Below are 20,956 nucleotides of genomic sequence, written 5' to 3'. Positions count from 1 at the left end.
ACTTTACAAGTGACATGTTGGTCACTTTCTGTCTTCTGGGCATGGGTAGTAAAATGTCAATGTTTTAACACACAAAGGTTGCAAGCAAAATACCTTATTACTTGGACTTCTCAGCACACTAGCATCTTCTTTTAATTAGTAAGTGCATATAACCTAAGTAATGCTTCTGTGCTGGGCATGGTGGTGCATGCCTTTAATCCCAGCATTCAAGAGGCAGACAAATCTCTGAGTTCAAGGGAAAAAAAAAGGAAGGGAGGGAGGCTCCTGTGACACACGAATACTTAACACAGACCATATCCACTGGGAACAGCCAAGGCAGAAAGCACTACCTATCCAGAATCCCCAAATAGTGTGAGGGTGAGACAAAAAGTTAGTTATACCAGTCACTTAATATACCTTTGCAGAAACTTCTGCACTGATCTCCTCCTGTGTTTCTGCCAACCGCTTCTTGGCAAGTTCAGTTCTCCGATCACACTCTGCAATGAAGGACTCTAAGTGATCCATCGCCTAGTTTGGGAAAAGCAGAGAACTATGATCAACATTTCATAGATTTATTTATTTTTTGTCATTGTTATGGCTTTTAGTACTTCCTCTTTTGAGAAGAGGAGTGCTGGAGATTAAACCCAAGACCACAAGTACGCTAGGAAGGCACTCTACTGAATTACATCTGCAGACCTGTTTCTCCAGACAAAGTCCCACAGACCAGGCTGGCCCAACACTTGCTATGTACTCCAGACTGGCCTTGAACTCACAATCTTCTTGCCTTAGCCTCCAAAGTGCTGGATGACAGGTGTGCACACCACACTCTGCCAATAATACATTGTCTTGGCGCGCGCACGCACGCGCGCACACACACACACACACACATATGTATGTGTGTATATATACATATATGTTTTGTTCTTCTGTTCTGAGACAGGGTCAAACTATGTAGCCTTTGTGGGCCTGAAATACTCCCTCTGTATATTAGGCAGACACATGCCCCTAATCCCACCACTAAGGAAGAAGAGACAGGCACATCTCTGTGAGTTCCAGGCCAACCAGGGTTACATATGAGACCTGGTTTCATAAAAAATAAAAAAAATTTAAATTGCAATCCCTATCTCTGCTATTAGCATTTACAGTGATAACATGAGCTGATACTCTGCTTGCAAATATATTATGATAGTTAACATAATTTTAATCATCTTAACCAAATGACTATCTGATTTACTTATTCCCAAAATTTGTAGAAGGATCTCCAATTCTCTGTAACATTACCAAGAAAGTGGACTGAGGGAATTGCTTAGTTAGTCATTAAGGACCTGGGTTCAATCCCTCAAAAGTCTACATATGGCAGTGAGCCTTTACAATCCCAGCACTGGGGAGGTAGGGATAGGTGGATCTCTTGAGCTTCTCAATCAGCCAATCTGATCTAGCTGGCACATCCTAGGCCATTGAGAGACAATGTCTCAAATAACAATGTGAGGGGCTGGTAAGATATAAGACAGTTCAGTGGGTAAGGGCAGTGGAGACCAAACCTGATTAATCTGAGTTCAGTTCTTTGGAACCCACATGATGGAAAGAGAAAACCTATTCCCACAAGCGTGTGTTCATATACATACTAGCAAATAAAAGTAAAAAAAAAATAAAAAGAAACAACAAAAATCCACAAGTGGGCAGCACCTACAGAAAACGACCAAAGTTGTCGTCTGGTCTCCATAGGCCCACAGTAGGAGGCTGAGGCAGGAGGATTATCATGAGTTAGAGGCCAGTGTGAGGCTATAGTGTAGAATGGTGAGAGGCAACTCACATGTAGAGGGAAAGTGTAGCATGGAAGTACAGTGGATAATAAAGACTTTGCTGAGAAAGCATGTAAGTATTAAGACTGAATCTGATTCCTAGAACTCTATAAAATGGTAAGAGACAGCCGGAAGTGGTAGTCAACACCTTTAATCCCAGCACTGGGGAGGCAGGGGCAGGGGAATCCGTGAGTTCCAGGACAGCCAAGGATAAATATACTGTGAGGCTCTGTCTCAAAACAGGAAGGAAGGAAGGAAGGAAGGAAGGAAGGAAGGAAGGAAGGAAGGAAGGGGAGGAGAGGAGAAGGAAAGGGAAGATGTGGCCTATGTTGTTTGCTACTGTAAGCTGTACTTCTGGAAAGATGAAGAACTGGTCACCTGTCCTCACCCAGAATAACAGCTCCCAATACAGGATCCTGAGGTGCCCTCAAGTCCACTCAAGCCGTGCTCCCCTACTGTATACTCAGCATTGTACATGTAGGGCAGATCAATGAACCACACATAAGAGTCACGCAGAGCCACACCTTTATCAACTAAAATGCCTCTATCTTAAGCAGATTCTTGGTCCAATGGTAATAGACTCAAATGTCTGAAAATCTAAAAAATAAATGGTAACACAACAAAACAAGTAACCCAGATCATGCAGTGTCTTCTAACAGGCATCCTCTTTATAAAACAAGTCTGTTTAGCTGTCCCTCTCTTTCCTTTCAAAGTGTTTGAAGTGACAAACTTACAATGACAATGACAAACTCAAATGATAGAAAAAGGTGAGTCCAAACTCAGATTCCTTTTTTTTTTGGAGGGGGTTTTCAAGACAGGGTTTCTCTATGTAGCCCAGTCTGTCCTGGAACTCACTATGTAAAACCAGACTGGTCTTAAACATGAGAGATCCGCCTCCTCTCTGACCCCCAAGTGTTGGGATTAAAGGTGTGCACTACCACCACTGGCAAAAACTTAGATTCTAATCATAATCTACCACTTCCTAGAACATCTACAGTGGTCTCATAGGGCAGTACTATGAAACCAGTTTCTAAGAGCATCCAGGCATATTCAGCCCTGCATGATACCCAGATAACTCTATGCTCTCTTCCTTCCAAACTTCGAGCCTAAAAACAAGGCCACAGGACAGAGTAAAAACACTTCACCAATGAAGTGTTGCCTAGTATGTGTAAAGTTCAATTCCCAGAACTGTTGTCTTAAAAAAGAGGGAGCAAACTAGAGCAAGTACAGTGCTACACATTTTTAATCCTAGGATCAGAGGGAGAGTGAGGAAGATGAGAAGTTGAAGATCAGCACTGACTATACATAGGTCAGCCTAGGCTATATGAGGCCCTCTCTAGTGCCGGGGCGGTGATGGCACATGCCTTTAATCCCAGCATATGGGAGGCAGAGGCAGGAGGATCAAGGCCAGTCTGATCTACATAGTGAGTTCCAGGACAGCCAGAACTACACAGTAAAACCCTGACTTGGGGGGGGGGGGCGGGGGGAGGGGGGAAGAGACCTTGTCTAAAAGGAAAAAAAGGGAGGGGGAGGGAGACACACGCGCTGAAGAGATGACTCAAATGGTTAAGAGCACTGGCTGTTCTTCCAGAGAACTCCAGCACACTCATGGCAGTTCATAACTATCTAACTCCAGTCCTAGGGGATCCAATCCCTTGTCTGGCTTTTGTGGAGGCCAGATATGCATGTGGTCCACAGACATACATGCAAGTGAAATATTCATACACATTAAAATAAACATTAAAAAATTTAAAGAATAAAAAAGGAAAGCACCAGTAATTCAAGTAACTTGCTTTAGATTTTAGGTTGTTTTGTTTTGGGGGAGAACAGAAAACAGGGTTATATTATATATCCTGGCTAGCTCTAAACTTTGCTATGCCGGTCTTAAAACAACAATCTTCTTGCCTTAGCCTCCTGAGTGCTGGGATTATAGGTGAACACTCTCAGTTTTAGTACTCTTGTAGAAAAATATCTACATAACTTCAGGCAAATGTCTATAATTTCAGCACTTCAGAGCAAGAGTTAATCCATAGCTACAAAGAAAGTTTGAAACTAGCCCTGGCTACATGAACCCTGCCACCTCCCCCCTCAAAAAGAAGGAGCCGGGTGGCAGTAGCACACACCTTTAATCCCAGCACTCAGGAGGCAGAGCCAGGTGGATCTCTACTGAGTTCCAGGCCAGCCTGGTCTACAGAGCGAGATCCAGGACAGGAACCAAACTACACAGAGAAACCCTGTCTCAAAAAAACAAAACAAAACAAAACAAAAAATAAAAACAAAACAAAATAAAAAAAAAAAACTTTTTAAAGGTAAGCTGGGCATGGTAACATACTCCTCAAATCCCAGGTATAGACTCATGCAGATCTCCTGTGAGTTGGAGGCCAACCTGGTTTACCTAGTGAGATTCACAACAGCCACAGCTACATTGCAAAACCTTGTATCAAATAACCACAAAAAAAAAAAAAAAAAAACCCCAGGAAAGAATTTATAGTGAGAACAACTTATATACAATATTTGAGTTTACCTGTGACATCATTCTAGAGATTTTCTATGAATGCAACATCCACACCTTTTTTTTTTTTGCTAGCATAGAGAATCACAAGGACATGTTCCTTCTGGGAACTGCTCTGAAATATGGCTAAAAGGAGATCAACCAAGGTATGTTTGCAGCAGTAATATTAACCTGATGCTTTGGCTGTCTCCAGAGGACAAAGAAGGCAGGTATTTTTATAGACAAGCTATGCATTCCTCAATTTAGAAATACATGATCACTAAAGAGAATCAAAAAAGTGCTTTGTGGGACTGGCGAGGTAGCCCAGTGGTTAAAAACCAAAGCTGTTCTTGAATAAGACCCAAGTTTGTCAGGTGACTCACAACTGTATGTAATTCCAATTCCATCTGTTATCTCTGGCTTCCTCAGGCACCTGAACTCATATACACATACCCACATACAGACACATACACATATATAAAATAAATCTTTTTTAAAGTGGTTTGTGTCTATATTGCTCATGTTACTGTAAGCAATTTGGGAGGGAAGGGTGGACAGTGGAGCTAGAGGCCCCACATGAGAACGGGACTCCATTGAGCTCACCTCCAATTCACATCATATCCAAAATCTATGCTCTTCTGCTACACAGTAGTAAACAAGTATTTTTATTTTTTATTTTTTAATTATGTATATAAGTTCACGTCTGTATGTAGATATGCACATGAGTGCAGGTATCCATGGAGTTCAGAGAGGGCAGAGGATCTCCTAAAGCTGGAGTTACAGGCAGTTGTGAGCCATTCAACGTGAGTGATAGGAACCAAGCTCCAGTCTTCTGCAAGAAAAGTATGTGCTCTAACCTCTGAGACATCTCTCCAGTCCCATTAAACCAGTTCTCAACACCAATGTCCTTAATCCCTCCTATAAATAGATGTTTTATTATTACTTCTTCACTAATTGCAAATGACCCAGTAAACAGCTCATACAGTCATACAGTCTCAAACTTCTCACACATACACACAAGTTTCTTTCTTTCTTTCTTTCTTTTTCTTGGTTTTTTTCGAAACAGGATTTTTCTGTGTAGCTTTGCACCTGTCCTAAACTCACTCTGTAGCCGAGGCTGGCCTCGAACTCACAGAGATCCACCTGGCTCTGCCTCCTGAGTGCTAGGATTAAAGGCGTGCGCCACCCGCTCAGCCTACACACAAGTATTTCTTTTGAGCAATTTCCTCTCCTCTCTCTTACCCTCCCCCTCCCCCTCCTCTTTTTCTTTTTCTTTTGTTCATTTTTTTGTTTTTTAAGACAGGGTTTCTCTGTGTAGTCCTGGCTGTCCTGGAACTCACTCTGTAGACCAGGCTGATCTCGAACTCAGAGATATGCCTGTCTCTGCATCCCTAGTGCTAGGATTAAAGGCATGTGCCGCCACCACCCGGCCCCCTTCTCTTTTCTTTTGAAGGTGCTAGAGATCAAACCCAGGACCTTCCACAAGCTATGCAAATGCTCTACCACTAAGCATGCTCTACCTTTAGAAAATGCTGAGCAATTTTTAACAATTCTTTAGAAGTAACCCAAAGAATATCAACATTTTAAATTTATAAAAGATATGATGAGTTCCCAAAGTCATATAAAATATCTACTTAAGGAGCTCGCTTGGTGGTACATGCCTATAATCCTCTCACTGAGGCAAGATTTTTGAGTTTGATACAAAATTGAACTACTTAGTAAAATTCATTAAAATACCAACTCAAGAGGTTGGGGAAATGGCTTAGTTTATGTGTTTGCTGTACAAGCATGGGGACCAGATTTCAATCCCCAGCACTCATTAAAATGCTTGGTGTAGTCAAGAGTGGTGGTGGTGTCTTAAATTCCAGTACTCAGGAGGAAAAGGCAGGGAGGTCTCTTGTGAGTCTGAGGGCAGCCTAGTCTACAATAGTGAACCAGTACTATGTTATGTTATGTTAAGGGATGCTGTCTCAAAAAAAAAAAAAAGGGTGGTAGGGAGAGCTTGTTATAGAAGCACATACCTATCTCAACATTAAATTAAAACTTTTTCTTAAGAAGATTTTGCCTGCATGTATGTCTACATATCCCATGTGTACTGTGCTGGCGAAGGCCAAAAGACGGCATCAGATCCCCTGGGATTAGAGTTATAAACAATTGTGAGCCATCCTGCAGGTGCTGGGAAACAAAGCCAGGTCCTCTAGAACAACCAGTATTTTCCACTGCTAAATCATCTCTCTAGTGCCTACAATAAGTAAATTTCAATCTAAAAAAAAATTCCTGAGCCTGGTGAAACATATCTTAAATCCTAGCAGAGACAGGAGGATCTAAATTCAAGCCCGGCTACAGTGAGATCCTGTCCCAAAAATAAATACATTAAGTATTTAAAAACTGTGCAATACCTGCTGGGGATATAGCCCAGTAAGTAGAATGCTTGCCTACTAGGCACAAAGCCCTGGGTTTGATCCCAAACCGTGACATAAATCCAACCTGGTGGGAAGCAGAGGGAGAGGATGAGAACTTAACTATACACCAAGCCTGAGCTACATAAAATACTATCTCAAAAGAGAAAGAATTTTATATGTAAAGGAAATTAGCCAGGCGATGGTGGTACATGCCTTTAATCTCAGCACTCAGAAGGCAGAGCCAGGCGGATATCTGTGAGTTCAAGGCCAGCCTGGTCTACAGAGTGAGCTCCAGGACAGGCACCAAAACTACACAGAGAAACCTTCTGGGGGGGGGGGGGAGAAATTAGAGCATCCCTGTACATATTTCAAATAATTTGTCTTAGTTTACAAGATTATTTTACACGTCAATATTATATCTAACTTTTCTACTGAAAAACAAAAAAGGTATATAACAGGTACATTTACAACATAAAATGATTATAAAAAGTTAACAAAATCATGAACTCAGTTATGTTTACTTGAAAATACTTCAGCCCTATTCTCTTTCAAAATCTCTAAAATACAAGTCTTACTCAGTCACAATACTATACATTAGGTTCTAAAATTTACATATCTTACAAGGGAAAAAAGCCAGTTGGCTGTCATTTCCCCTATTTCTCCCATCCACAGATGTGGGAATCCTTGACGTGCTAACATTTTTAATTTTGTGTTTGTATGTGTTGTGGGGAATACATACGCCACATGTGGAGGTCAAAGGACATCTTGAGGGAGTTTTTTCTTCCGCAATGTAGGCCCTAGTGATTGAACTCAAGTTGTCAGGCCTGACAGTAAGCCTCTTTACCCATTAATCCATCTTGTTAGCCTCCTTGAATTACTTTTTTTCTTAAGATTTTTCTTTCTATCTTTTTTTTTAAAAGATTTATTTACAGGCTAGACAGGTGCAACAACAAATCCTCTTTTGCAACCCCAGAACTCATTGTTCAGTATGAGTTTTGATACATACAAGAAAGAATATAGAAAAAAAAAGATTTATTTATTAATTATATATGCAGTGTTCTGCCTGCATGTGTCCCTGCAGGCCAGAAGATGGCACCAGATCTCATTACAGATGGCTGTGAGCCACCATGTGGCTGCTGGGAATTGAACTCAGGACCTCTGGAAGAGCAGTCAGTGAGCCATCTTAACCATCTCTCCAGTCCAGAACACTATCTCCTCTCTGTCCCCCTACCCCAGACAGGGTTTCTCTGTGTAGCACTGGCTGTCCTGGATCTCGCTCTGTAGACCAGGCTGGCCTCGAACTCACAGAAATCTACCTGGCTCTGCCTCCCAAGTGCTGGGATTAAAGGTGTGTGCCACCACCACCCAGCAAGATTTCTTTATTCATTACATATACAGTGTTCTGCCTGCTCGTCAGAAGAGGGCACCAGATCTCATTGCAGGTAGTTGTGAGCTACCATGTGGTTGCTGGGAATTGAGCTTAAGACCTCAGGAGGAGGCTGGAGAGATGGTTCAGAGGTTAAAAGCACTGACTGTTCTTCTAGGTCTTGAGTTCAATCCCCAGCAACCACATGGTGGCTCACAACCATCTATAATGAGATGACAGCCTCTTCTGTCATGCAGGCAAACATGCAGACAGAACACTGTACACAATAAATAAATAAACCTTTAAAAAAAAAGGGGGGGGGGGCGGCTGGGCGATGGTGGCTCACGCTTTTAATCCCAGCACTTGGGAGGCAGAGGCAGGCAGATCTCTGTGAGTTCGAGGCCAGCCTGGGCTACAGAGCGAGTTCCAGTACAGGCTCCAAAACTACACAGAGAAACCCTGTCCTGAAAAACCAAAAAGGTCCCCAGGGGCTGGTAAGTGCCAGGAACATAATCAATGTATCCATTTTTCTCTTATAAGAAATATAGGGCGGGCAGTGGTGGGGCATGCCTTTAATCCCAGCACTAGGGAAGGCAGAGCCAGGTGGATCTCTGTGCCAGCCTGGTCTACAGAGCAAGATCCAGGACAGGCACCAGAACTACACAGAGAAACCTTGTCTCAAAAGAACAAACAAGGGGCTGGAGAGATGGCTCAGAGGTTAAGAGCACTGACTGCTCTTCCAGAGGTCCTGAGTTCAATTCCCAGCAACCACATGGTGGCTCACAACCATCCATAATGAGATCTGGTGCCCTCTTCTGGCCTGCAGACATAATACTGTATACATAATAAATAAATAAATCTTAAACAAACAAACAAACAAATAAACTCCCAGGGTTTGGGGATATAGTATAATTGGTAGAATGCTTGCCTAACATGCATGAGGCTCTGAGTTCAACTGCCAATACTACATAAATCTATCATGATGGCACATGGCTCACAGCACTCAGAGGGAAGAGGCTCAGGAGTTCAAAGATTATCCTTGGCTACGTAGCATGTGCTACCAGTATGGGCTATATGCGACACATAAAAAAAGCAACATGAAATTCAATACAGTAATAAATTGAGAGTCACATGAATGTAAGATGGCATCTGCTGTGTTCTAGAAATTAAGATTCTTAACAAATGCTTATTTAATTATTTTGCTTTGTAACTTACAAACATTACACTGCTTTCAATAGTGATTGATATTTTGCAGCATGGATAAATAAACATCTGAAAAGACTTACATCTAATTCAAAAAACAGGTCTCTTTCTTTACTTGCAATCTCATAATCTGCTCGGAGGGCCAAGTCGTGGATTTTGGTACATTCTCCTAAATCCATGCGCTGTAGGAAATAATAATAACAATAATTTAAAAAAAGCATTAACACTCATTCTAGAAAGCATGTAATTAAAATTTAGCATTTCAACTTTCACTGAAATAACAATATAGTTTTATAGATAATAAATTAAGAAATGGACCAAATATAGTGGCATATGCTGATCATCTCAACAGTTTAGAGGCTGAGTGGCAACAGGGTAGTAAATTCAAGGCCAACGTGGGCTGCATAAGCCCATTTCCAACAACAGGAATGAAGCCAGGCACATTTCTGTAACTGGAGTCCTTGGGCAACAGGACGCCATATCTCATAAGCAAAAAAGAAACAAGATATAACCTTTTATTTAGCTGGGCAGTGGTGGCGCACACCTTTAATCCCAGAACTCAGGAGGCAGAGGCAGGTGGATCCTGAGCTCAAGGCCAACCTGGTCTACAGAGTGAGTTCCAGGACAGCCAGGGCCACACAGAGAAACCCTGTGTGTGTGTGTGGGGGGGGGGGGGGGGGGGGGCAAGAGATTATTTATTTTATATTTTAAGTGTTTTGCCTGATGCCTTCAGAAGTCAGAAGGTAAGAAACTAGTGGGCATGATGGTGCATTTCTTTAATCCCAGCACTTGGGAAAACTCTGTGTTTTAGGGCTATATAGAGACCCTGTCTCAAAAAAAAAAGAAATATTAGCCTTTGCCAATTTTACTTTTACTTTTCCATTATCCCAAGCATCCAATGAAGAGGAAGGCAAGATGTGGGATTGGTAAGGGCAAGAATACAGTTCACTGTATCAAGTTTCTAGGCAATACTCGAAATCTTGACTAGTCAAGATACTCCATGCTGGAAATAGTAATCCACCTCTAATCTCAGTGCTTGGGAGGCAGAGGCAAGTGGATCTCTGTGAGGAAGCATTCTGGTCTACAAAGAGACCTTGTCTCCAAAAACAAGTGTGTGTGTGGGATCTTTGTTTACTAAAAAGAATAGAGAACAGGCTGAATCAGAGCCCACAGTAAGCATTCTCTTATTCTTTTGATGTCCCACAACCATCCATAATTCTAGTCCCAGGGTATCTGACACCTCTTCTGACCTCCAAGAGCACCAGACACAATTGTTGCACATAAATATATATCCAGGCAAAACATTCATACACATAAAATAGATAAACATAAAATAAATATTCTCCTAATCATTAACAGCCCAGATTATTAATTTAGGTGCCCAGTTTGCGAAATAAGAGGTTTTGGGTTGGAAAGATGGCTCAGAGGTTAAGAGCACTGGCTGCTCTTCCAGTGGTCCTGAATTCAATTCCCAGCAACTACGAAGTGGCTCAAAACCATCTACAATGAGACCTGGTGCCCTCTTCTGGCCTGAAGGGATATATGCAGGTGAACACTATATATATATATATATATAAAATAAATAAATCTTAAAAAAAAAAAAAGAAAAAGAGAAATAAAGTTTTTTTTGTTTGTTTGTTTTTCGAGACAGGGTTTCTCTGTGTAGCTTTGCGCCTTTCCTGGAACTCGCTTTGTAGACCAGGCTGGCCTCGAACTCACAGAGATCCGCCTGCCTCTGCATCCCGAGTGCTGGGATTAAAGGTGTTCGCCACCAAAAGTGGTATATTGTCAATAAGACTGGCTACAATGTATTATTATGTATTCTAATCACATGTATAACAACTATTCTGGAGTTTGTAATGCTTATATAAATCCTGAGTACAGGACTGTGCAGCTATCTCCTGCTCTGGTTGTCTAAATAGCAACAGGAAATTTTTACCCTGAAACTTATGGCATCAAGCCAGAGGGTATGTTAACAAAATCACTGAGAGATAGGAAGATCAGGAGTTCGGGCCCAGATTCAACTGCATAGTGGGTCAGCATATGACCTCAAAATACGACCTTGACTCATACACAAAAAGTGGGCAGGGTTGGCTGGGGAGATGGCTCAGTCGGTAAGAACACATGCATGCTGCTCAAACATGAATGTTCAGAACCCATCACCCATTTAATAATCCAGGCACAGCAACAATAATCTGTAACCACAGCACTGGGGGAAAGTGGAGGAGGGTTTGGTGCTGTTTTACTGGCTGTCCACCCAGCCAGAACTCCATAAGCTCTGGGTACAATGAGCTCCAGGCTCAGTAAAGCTCTCAGTCTTGCCAGGCAGTGGTGTGGCACACTTTTAATCCCAGCACTCAGGAGGCAGAGGCAGGCAGATCACTGTGAGTTGGAGGCTAGCCTGGTCTACAGAGCAAGTCCCAGGACAGCCAGGGCTACATGGAGAAATCTTGTCTCAAAAAAACAAACAAAAAGACTCTTGGGGCTGGAGAGATGGCTCCGCAGTTAAGAGCACTGACTGCTCTTCCAGAGGTCCTGAGTTCAATTCCCAGCAACCACATGGTGGCTTACAACCATTCGGAGTGAGATCTGGTGCCCTCTTCTGGTCTACAAGGACACATGCAGGCAGAACACTGTATACATAATTTAAATAAATCTAAAAAACCCCCTCTGTCTCAAGGGATTAGGTGACTAGTGATAACAGGACAACAGTCACTATCCTCTGGCCTCTGCTTGAGTGCATGAACACATACATGCATAAATACAATAATACAAATTTTTTTAATCCATGATTGACCATGAAATGTTTTCTTTGGCACACATATATTCATATAATCAGTGGTTGGTTTTACATTCTTCATAATAGTTGTGAAGCGTTAAACTGGTCCTCTGTAAGATTTTTCACTCTAAGTAGCTGAAAGATAGCAGATGATTTTCTCCACTGTTTATAGTCCTAAATTTAACTTAATTTAAAATGAAAGCACATTCTACAAAACTAGCATTTATATGTGTACTATTCAGAGACTACAGGTATTTGACAGTATAGAGTCTTGAGTTGAAAAACTATGCAATTAATGTAATCCTCAATTAATTATTTTAGGGGGCTGAAAAGACTCAGCAAGAAAAGCCACTTGATAATCTGAGTTCAACCCCCAGATCCAACAGGGTAGAAAGAATCATCCCTCCAGGTGCTGGAAAGATGGCTCAGAGGTTAAGAGCACTAGCTGCTCTGCTAGAGGTCCTGAGTTGAATTCCCAGAAATCACATGGCAGCTCAGAACCATCTATAATGAGATCTGGTGCTCTCTTCTGGCATGTAGATAGAACACTGTATACATAATAAATAAATAAAAAATCTTTTTATTCATTCCTCCAAACTGTCCTGACTTATACAAACACCTTGGTACCTACATGAACAAACGACAGACAGACACACACACACACAAACTGAAAAAAACAAAACAAAAAAAAACAGGAACTGAAAACATGAATCTGGGGGGCTAGATAGATGGCTCAGCAGTTAAGAGCACTGGCTGCTCTTCCAGAGGTCCTGGATTCAGTTCCCAGCAACCACGAGGCTCACAATCATCTGTAGTGGGATTTGATGCTCTCTTCTGGCATAAAGGCATATGTGCATATAGAGCACTCACATAAATAAACAAACAAATAAATAAATCTTTGACAAAAAAAAAAAAAGAGGGCTGGAGAGATGGCTCAGAGGTTAAGAGCACCGGTTGATCTTCCAGAGGCACAGAGTTCAATTCCCAGCAACCACATGATGGCTCACAACCATCTATAAAGAGACCTGGTGCCCTCTTCTGGCCTGCAGGCATAGATGCAGACAAAACACTGTACATAATAAATAAATAGATCTTTAAAACAAAACAAAACAGGGCTGGAGAGATGGCTCAGAGGTTAAGAGCACTGCTTGTTCTTCCAAAGGTCCTGAGTTCAATTCCCAGCAACCACATGGTGGCTCACAACAATCTGTAATGAGATCTGGTGCCCTCTTCTGGCCTGCAGGGATACGTGCAGACAGAACACTGTATACATAATAAATAAATCTTTAAAAAAAAACAAAACAAAAAGCACGAGAAAGAAAAAAAAAAAAGAAAAGAAAACATGGCTCTATAATTAAAAGCATTTCCTGGTCTTTCAGAAACCTGGGTTCAGTTCTGATTTATAACCACTTATAATTTCAATTCCAGAGGATCCAATGCATTCCTCTGCCCTCTGTAAACATGTACTCAGGCCTACACACAAATAAAAAGTGTGTATGTGTATGGATCAAACTATCATGCTAGAAAAAAAAAAGAAAAAAGAAAATATCATGCCAGAATAAAAGTCTAACATACATCCAACTTGAAATTAAACAAGATCAACCAAATTTTCAAAAAAAAACCTGCTACAGATTTTATACTACTAAAATGTTTCATAACTCAAAAACTCTACCAACAATCTATAATTTGAAGAGCAACAAATTTTGCATGCTAAAGGAAAATGGAATTCTACTTGAAAAACATTCACTTCCCCCACAGCCCCCACTCCAAGTGTTCCATGAAACCCTCAAAAACAAATCTACTAACACTGGAGGAATAAGCTGGGCAGCAGTGGTACAAGCCTTTAATGCCAGCACTCGGGAGGCAGAGGCAGATGGATCTCTCTGTGTTTGAGCCCAGCCTAGTCTACAGAGTAAGTTTCAGGACAGTCAGGCCACACAGAGAAACCTTGTCTTGGAGAAAAAAAAAAAAAAAAAAAAGCCGGGCGGTGGTGGCGCACGCCTTTAATCCCAGCACTCAGAAGGCAGAGCCAGATGGATCTCTATGAGTTCGAGGCCAGCCTAGGCTACAGAGTGAGCTCCAGGACAGGAACCAAAACTACAGAGAACCCTGTCTCGAGAGGAAAAAAAAAAAAAAAAAGGTAGAGAGAGAGTGGAGGGATGAATGTGACTAAAATACATTGTATGTGTGTGAAATACTCAACTATTTTTTTTTAATTTAAGAAATTTTTCCACTCATTCTACGTATCAACCACAGATTCCCCTCACATCCCTCCTCCCACTGACCCCCCCAACCCTTCCTCCAAAAAGGTATGGGTTACCACAGGGAGTCAGCAAAGCCTGGTACATTCAGTTGAGGCAGCCCCTCCCCACTGCATCAAGGCTGAGCAAGGCACCCCACCATAGGTAATGAGCTCCAGAAAGCCAGCTCATACACCAAGAACTTTTTTTTTTTAAAGATGAAAGATGGGCACCAGTTCTATAATTTGTTTACATTTCTTTTTATTTTATTTTTACATGTATGGATATTTTGCCTGCATGTATGTCTGTGTACTATGTACATGGTTGGTCTCGAAGAGACCCCAAGAGGGTGTCAAATCCCCTAGGACTAGAGTTAAGACAATTGTGAGCTGCTGAATGAGTCCTAGGAATTGAACCTGGGTCCTCTAGAAAGACAACCAGTGAGTGCTCTTAACCACTGAGCTATCTCTCCAGCCATGTAATTCTTCATACACAGGATAAAATAAAGTGAGTGTTTCAGCAATTCTAATCCTAAAAGTCATATTTTTAAACATTAAATTATTTAATTTTTAAACTTTATTTTTACTATTTTAAAACTATGTATTTGCATGTGTCTCTGTATGGGTATATGCATATGAATGTAGTCGCTGAAGAGTTCAGAAGTGGGTGTCAGATCCCCTGGAATAGAGTTACAGATGTGGGTACTGGGAATCAAACACCGGTCTTCCACAAGAGCAACAAATGTTCTTAACCACTGAGCTACCTCTCTAGCCCTTATTATGTAATTTTTAAAAATATTACTCTTGGCCGGGCGGTGGTGGCGCACGCCTTTAATCCCAGCACTCGGGAGGCAGAGCCAGGCGGATCTCTGTGAGTTCGAGGCCAGCCTGGGCTACCAAGTGAGTTCCAGGACAGGCGCAAAGCTACACAGAGAAACCCTGTCTCGAAAAACCAAAAAAAAAAAAAATATTACTCTTGGGGTACAGAAAAATATCACATCTATTGTCCCACCCCTTCTGAGTAATCCATAAGACTCTGGAATGCACCTACCGTCCCAGCAAGGATGTCATGGGGGCAGCAATCCAGAAGGTGACTCTTGCAGACACGGTCATCTGTAAACTTGACCCTCTGTCTGGTTTCATCTCCTGAAATTCATTTGTGGTTTTAAATAAAGTATTATCTCATTAACTACACAAGGCTACCTGGCACAACAATACACCTGGATGATTTGCAGACTAGCATTTCTGTATTCTCCCCATCACATACACTAAGAAACTGATCTAAAGATATTTACAACTGGAAAGGAATACAGATTTGTTTTAAGCTAAATATTTTATGAAGACGCACACTTAATCACATCTAACTCCATCATTAAGTCAAGGAGTTAGAAGTAAGAGTGAGTACCAAAAGGCACCAGCCCAAATATACATGTGGGCAATGAGACACTAAGACCTATGTAATCAGAGTGCCATGAATCTACCATGTATGACTTAGAGCTGGTAATTCCCACCAAGCAAAGCTATTTATTAATCTTTTTGTTGTAGTCAAATTATAGGCAGTGGTTTATCAAAAACTGCAATAAGAAGAAAGCTTTCAGGCTCTATCACTAACTGTTAAATATCTCTAGACCTTTTCTTCTTATTCCCCTTTCATCCCCACCCTTAAAAATGAAAGTTGGCACCTGGGAGTCACTTTTAACAAGACAATACCAAGGAAAGCAAAAAAGAATCAGGTTAGTCAATACACACTGTGAACTCCAACACATACTGTACCCATCTGCATTCTTCAAGAACTCAGCTGCAGAATTTTATGCCCGCTGTTGAAAAGTTTTAAAGGAAAAGTTTTCTTGCCCACACCTGCAGTAAGGAAGTCAGGGGGAATGATACATAAAAGTAAAGGCAAAGTGGTATGTGACAAATTTTAAGGCTAATCTGTGTATAGGACACAGTGCTGTGTAATAGTCAAGGAGGAATATATTTCAGGATTTGCAAGCATCCAGGATTAATGTAGTGTCTTTTTACTGAAAATGTTTTCTTTCTAAACTACACTTTTAAAGTTACTTGTGGAAAAAAAGCAAACACTTTTTTGTTATAACAGCTTAGAAATTGGTTGTGACTCACGGCTCGATGAACATGAGGCTTTTCTGCAACTCCCTTGCAGATTGATGTAGGCAGGCAAAGATACACTGAACCTTTATAAATAAAATAGAGGGGCCACAATTGTTCAGTTTGTATGAAATAAAAATATGGGAAGCAATTCAAAAGCAACTCAACATACAAAGAAAGCTAAAAGCACTTATTGACCTATGAAATAAGGTGCAAAGAATCTGCACAGCCCTGCGAAATGTGCCAGTGTGAAATTACAACTTCATTATTTTAGTAAAAATGAAAACACAAAACCACAGCAGGGATCTAGCTTTGCTAGGATGCAACTGGTTTCTCCTGAGACACCACCATGATCTTGCACGCCTCCCTACAGAACCACCTACCTAACGAATGCCAAGAGCTGACTAAACCAAGGCTAGTTTGTGAGGCTGGGAAATGAGGGGTGGGAAGACTAGGAAAGTACACGGAGGAACCCACGTTAGAAATGCTCATTTACGGCTCCCCTTGTAACCGTACGGAGCAAGAGTTTTCGAAACCCGTCCAGCTCCTCGGGGGTCGCCTCTCCTCCGAGGAGTATCAGAGGAATTCTGCCACTCGGCAGCCAGCGCTCAGGAGCCCGCGCTGGTTCCAGCCCTTCGCCGAAGCTCCAGTATGCCGGGCGGCGCCGAGCCGCGGTGCCGACCAAGAGGAAGTCGCATGACGGAAAATGGGAGGGGGATAAAGCCCCACAGTCGGATCGGACTCTCAGGAAGGAGACCGCCCGGACGAGAAGGACACGGCGGCCGCAGCAGCCTCGCAAGCCAAGCGGATCAGACAAAGGCCCAGCACCTGGGGTCGGCGAGCGGGGACAAGGAATGGCGCCCCGCGCAGGCGCACACTGTCACGGCCCTCGTCTCAGGATGCCAGGCGGCCTCGCCTTGCTCCCGCCCCCGCCCAGCGCCTGGACGGCCGCTCAGACTCACCGTCCCGAGCAGTGCCCATGAGTTGGTCCAGCAGGGCCCGCATCTGCGCCTGGGCGGACATGGTGGCCAGTGGGGACGGCCGCGAAGCTCCTATCAAGTCAACGGCAGCAGGGGGAACAGCGGCAGCGAAAGGTGGTCTGTCGGCCTGAAGCCCGCTCGGCGTTTTCCCGCCGCGGGGAATGCTGGGAGGAAGTTCGTCCACGTTGATGCAGGGCCTGCCGGGAAATGTAGTTTGGGACACCCAGAGTCGCTGGGTGGGGTAGGGGCAGTCACAAATTGACCTAGAGACGAGATTGAAACTCCGACCCTGATTTCACTGTGGTCCCTAAACCTTTCTTTCTTTCCTTTTTTTGGTTTTTCGAGACAGGGTTTCTCTGTGTAGCTTTACGCGTTTCCTGGAACTCACTTGGTAGCCCAGGCTGGCCTTGAACTCACAGAAATCCGCCTGCCTCCGCCTCCCGAGTGCTGGGATTAAAGGTGTGCGCCACCACCGCCCGGCCCTAAATCTTTCTTTAAGTTTATTTATTTAGTATGTATAGAGGGTTCTGTCTGCATGTATGCCTGAAGGCCAGAAGAGGACAGATGGTTGTGAGCCACCATGTGGTTGCTGGGAATTGAACTCAGGACCTCCAGAAGAGCAGCCAGATGCTCTTAACCGCTGAGCCATCTCTTAAACTCCCAAATTCTATTTTCTAATGAGACTTTCGTGGAAACAAATAAAATATACTAAACTGAGTGGTGTGATTCATGCCTATAATCTCAGGGGTTGGATTCATAAAGTTCAAGCTAAGTGATTTCTTTTGGGACATGGATGAAAAGATCAACCTAGTATGGTAGACAAATTTGTGACAATGCTGCTTACCCTATATAAGCTGTAAAACTTTCCAGTATGAGACTAGACCTTTTTTTTTTTTTTTTTTTGGTTTTTCGAGACAGGGTTTCTCTGTGTAGCTTTGCGCCTTTCCTAGAACTCGCTTTGGAGACCAGGCTGGCCTCGAACTCACAAAGATCCGCCTGGCTCTGCCTCCCGAGTGCTGGGATTAAAGGCGTGCGCCACCACCGCCCGGTGAGACTAGACCTTTTTGAGGAACTAACCCATATGTTTTTTATTAAAGAGTTCTCTTTCTGGATGTTTATATGGTCTGTTTGTTGGAGTTTCCATTTCACACAGACTCATTAATAGTACAATATTTGACCAGGCGGTGGTGGCACACACCTTTAATCCCAGTCTTCGGGAGGCAGAGGCAGGTGGATTTCTGTGACTGTGAGTCTGAGGCCAGTCTGGTCTACAGAGTGAGTTCCAGGACAGCCAGGGTTACACAGAGAAACCCTGTCTCAGAAAATAAAAAAGTACAATATTTGTATTATTATATATTCCAATTGTTGTTGGTTGTTTTTGCTCTTTTGGGAGGCCCACCTCCCAGCTCCCAAATAAATCAAATGAGGTTTATTCTTAATTATAAATGCCTGACCTTAGCTTGGCTTGTTTCTTGTTAGTTTTTCTTAACTTTCAATTATCCCATCTACCTTTTGCCTCTGGGCTTTTTCCTTTTCTTACTTTTGTATATCTTACTTTCACTCTTACTCCATGGCAGGCTGTGTGGGTGGCTGGCCCCTGGCATCCTCTTCTCCTTTATCTCTTGCTCTTTTTTCTCTCCTCCCTATTCTCTCTGCCTGCCAGCCCTGCCTATCCTTTCTCCTGCCTCGCTATTGGCCATCAGGCATTTTAGACAGGCAAAGGAACACAGTTTCACAGAGTTAAACGAATGCAACATAAAAGAATGTAACACATCTTTGCATCATTAAACAAATGTTCCACAGCACAAACAAATGTAACACATATCCCCACCCCCCAGACAGGGTTTCTCTGTGTAGTTTTGGGACCTGTCCTGGATCTCGCTCTGTAGACCAGGCTGGCCTTGAACTCCTAGAGATCCGCCTGGCTCTGCCTCCCGCGTGCTGGGATTAAAGGTGTATGCCACTACCGCCGGGCCAAACGTAACACATCTTAAAAGAATACTCTACAATACCAATTCCCTTTTTGTAACTGGAGTTACAAATGTTTGTGAGCTGCCATGTGGCTGCTAGAAACCAAACCTGAGTCCTGAGCAAGAACAGCAAGTGCTCTTAACCTCTGAGCCATTTCTCCAATGGACAACTCCCTTGTTGATGACTTCCCTTGGCTCTCCTCACTTGCTTTTGAGAGGACTGACACAAATGGCTCGGTTCTGATATTGATGTTTCTCCTCTTGTCTCTCAGTGAACTTTTTTTTTCTCCAAAGGCATGGCTGATTTATCATTTTGTGCTCTGGTCTGTCAATGAGGATGTCCCAGTCTGATCTTACATTAGGAGATGACAGATGATGTGAATTGAAGCTTCCAGAAAAAGCCCACACCTATGCTAAAGATTCTACAAAGCTGGTTCACTGGTTATGACTGTATGAAGGGGAAAAGGGAGGGACTGAGGATGTGGCTCAGTCGTTAGAGTGCTTGCTTAGTGTGCCCTGGGTTCCAGCCCCAGTGCAGCATAAAACCAGGCAGGGTGGTGTTCACATGTTATTACAGGGAGGTAGGTGCAGGAGAATCAAAAGTTCAAGTTCATCTTGAGCTACATAGTGAGTTCAAGGCCAGCCTGGACTACATGCGCCCTTGTCTAAAAAGAAAGAAAAGAAGGAAGAAAGAAAAGGAGGAAGGGAGGAAAGGAGGGAGGGAGGGAGGAAGGAGGGAAGGAAAGAAGTAAGGAAGGAAAAAGAAAAAAAAGAGCTTCCTGAATATGCGATGTTAGAATGTTGCTAATCTAGAGCCCAATTATCATGAGCTATCTTTAGTCCTCTTAGTATTATTCATTTCCTACATCTGAGTTTTACCTCTGTGAGTTAGAAACCAACCTGGCTTACATAGGGAGTTACAGGTTAGCCAGGGTCACAGGCCAACCAAGACTACATAGTGAACCATTTATGCCTCAATGTATGGCTTTATATTTCTTTCTGTAACTATAAAAATTTCATGAGCCAGGTATGGTGTTATGTGCCTGCCTTTAGTCCCAGCACGCAGGGGGCAGAAGCAGGCAGATCTGTGTGTTGGGAAATATTTGTTTAACTATGTAAAGATGTGTTGCATTTGTTTAACTATGTAAAGATGTGTTGTTGTTTTACCTTGCCTGCCTAAGGCACCTGATTGGTCTAATAAAAAGCTGACCAGCCAATAGTGAGGGAGGAGGTGTGGGCGGGACTTCCAGGCAGGGAGAGTGAGTAGGAGGAATTTAGACTTGAAAGAAAAGAGATAAAGAGGCCAGGGAGACACCGGGGCCAAAGAGACAGATATGGAGGAAACAGGAAAGTAGGACATACAGAAGGAAAGAAAGGTAAAAAGCCCCAAGAGAAAAACGTAGATGAATAGAAACAGGTTAAATTAAAAGAGCTAGTGGGACAAGCCTAAGCTAAGGCCGAGTATTCATAATTAATAATAAGTCTCTGTGTCTTTATTTGGGAGCTGGTTGGCAGCTCAAAGAAAATTCCAACTACATCTGTTAATTCAAGGCCAATCTGGTCTACAGAGTGAGTTCCAGTAGAGCCGGAGTTATGTAGAGAAACCCTGTCCAAAAAGAAAAACAAATAAAAATTAAAA

The 20,956-nt window shown here is 42.7% G+C and overlaps 1 protein-coding gene and 1 pseudogene across 6 annotated transcripts in view; one reads left to right on the top strand and one right to left on the bottom strand.

Moving 5' to 3' along the window:
- Positions 1-17,541, bottom strand: part of Luc7l (LUC7 like) — a 37,473-nt gene extending 19,932 nt beyond the window's left edge. Inside the window, exons 1-5 of one of the 6 annotated variants that reach the window (XM_052758860.1) lie at positions 16,845-17,525; positions 16,383-16,453; positions 15,313-15,407; positions 9,327-9,425; positions 397-507 (exon numbers count right to left, since the gene is read on the bottom strand). In XM_052758860.1, coding sequence (XP_052614820.1) covers positions 397-507; positions 9,327-9,422 — 207 coding nt within the window. In that variant the 5' untranslated portion in view covers positions 9,423-9,425; positions 15,313-15,407; positions 16,383-16,453; positions 16,845-17,525. Of the gene's footprint in view, positions 1-396; positions 508-9,326; positions 9,426-15,312; positions 16,454-16,844 lie in introns of all 6 variants that reach the window. The other 5 variants (XM_052758861.1, XM_052758856.1, XM_052758855.1 and 2 more) reach the window with 5 other exon arrangements.
- LOC128123574 (uncharacterized) lies at positions 7,575-7,693 on the top strand (annotated as a pseudogene).
- Positions 17,542-20,956: the final 3,415 nt, after the last annotated feature.

Source organism: Peromyscus californicus, unplaced genomic scaffold (assembly GCF_007827085.1).
Source record: "Peromyscus californicus insignis strain IS unplaced genomic scaffold, ASM782708v3 Scaffold_3__1_contigs__length_106647218, whole genome shotgun sequence".
Classification (NCBI taxonomy): Eukaryota; Metazoa; Chordata; class Mammalia; order Rodentia; family Cricetidae; genus Peromyscus; species Peromyscus californicus.
This window is presented reverse-complemented; position numbering and strand designations above follow the sequence as displayed.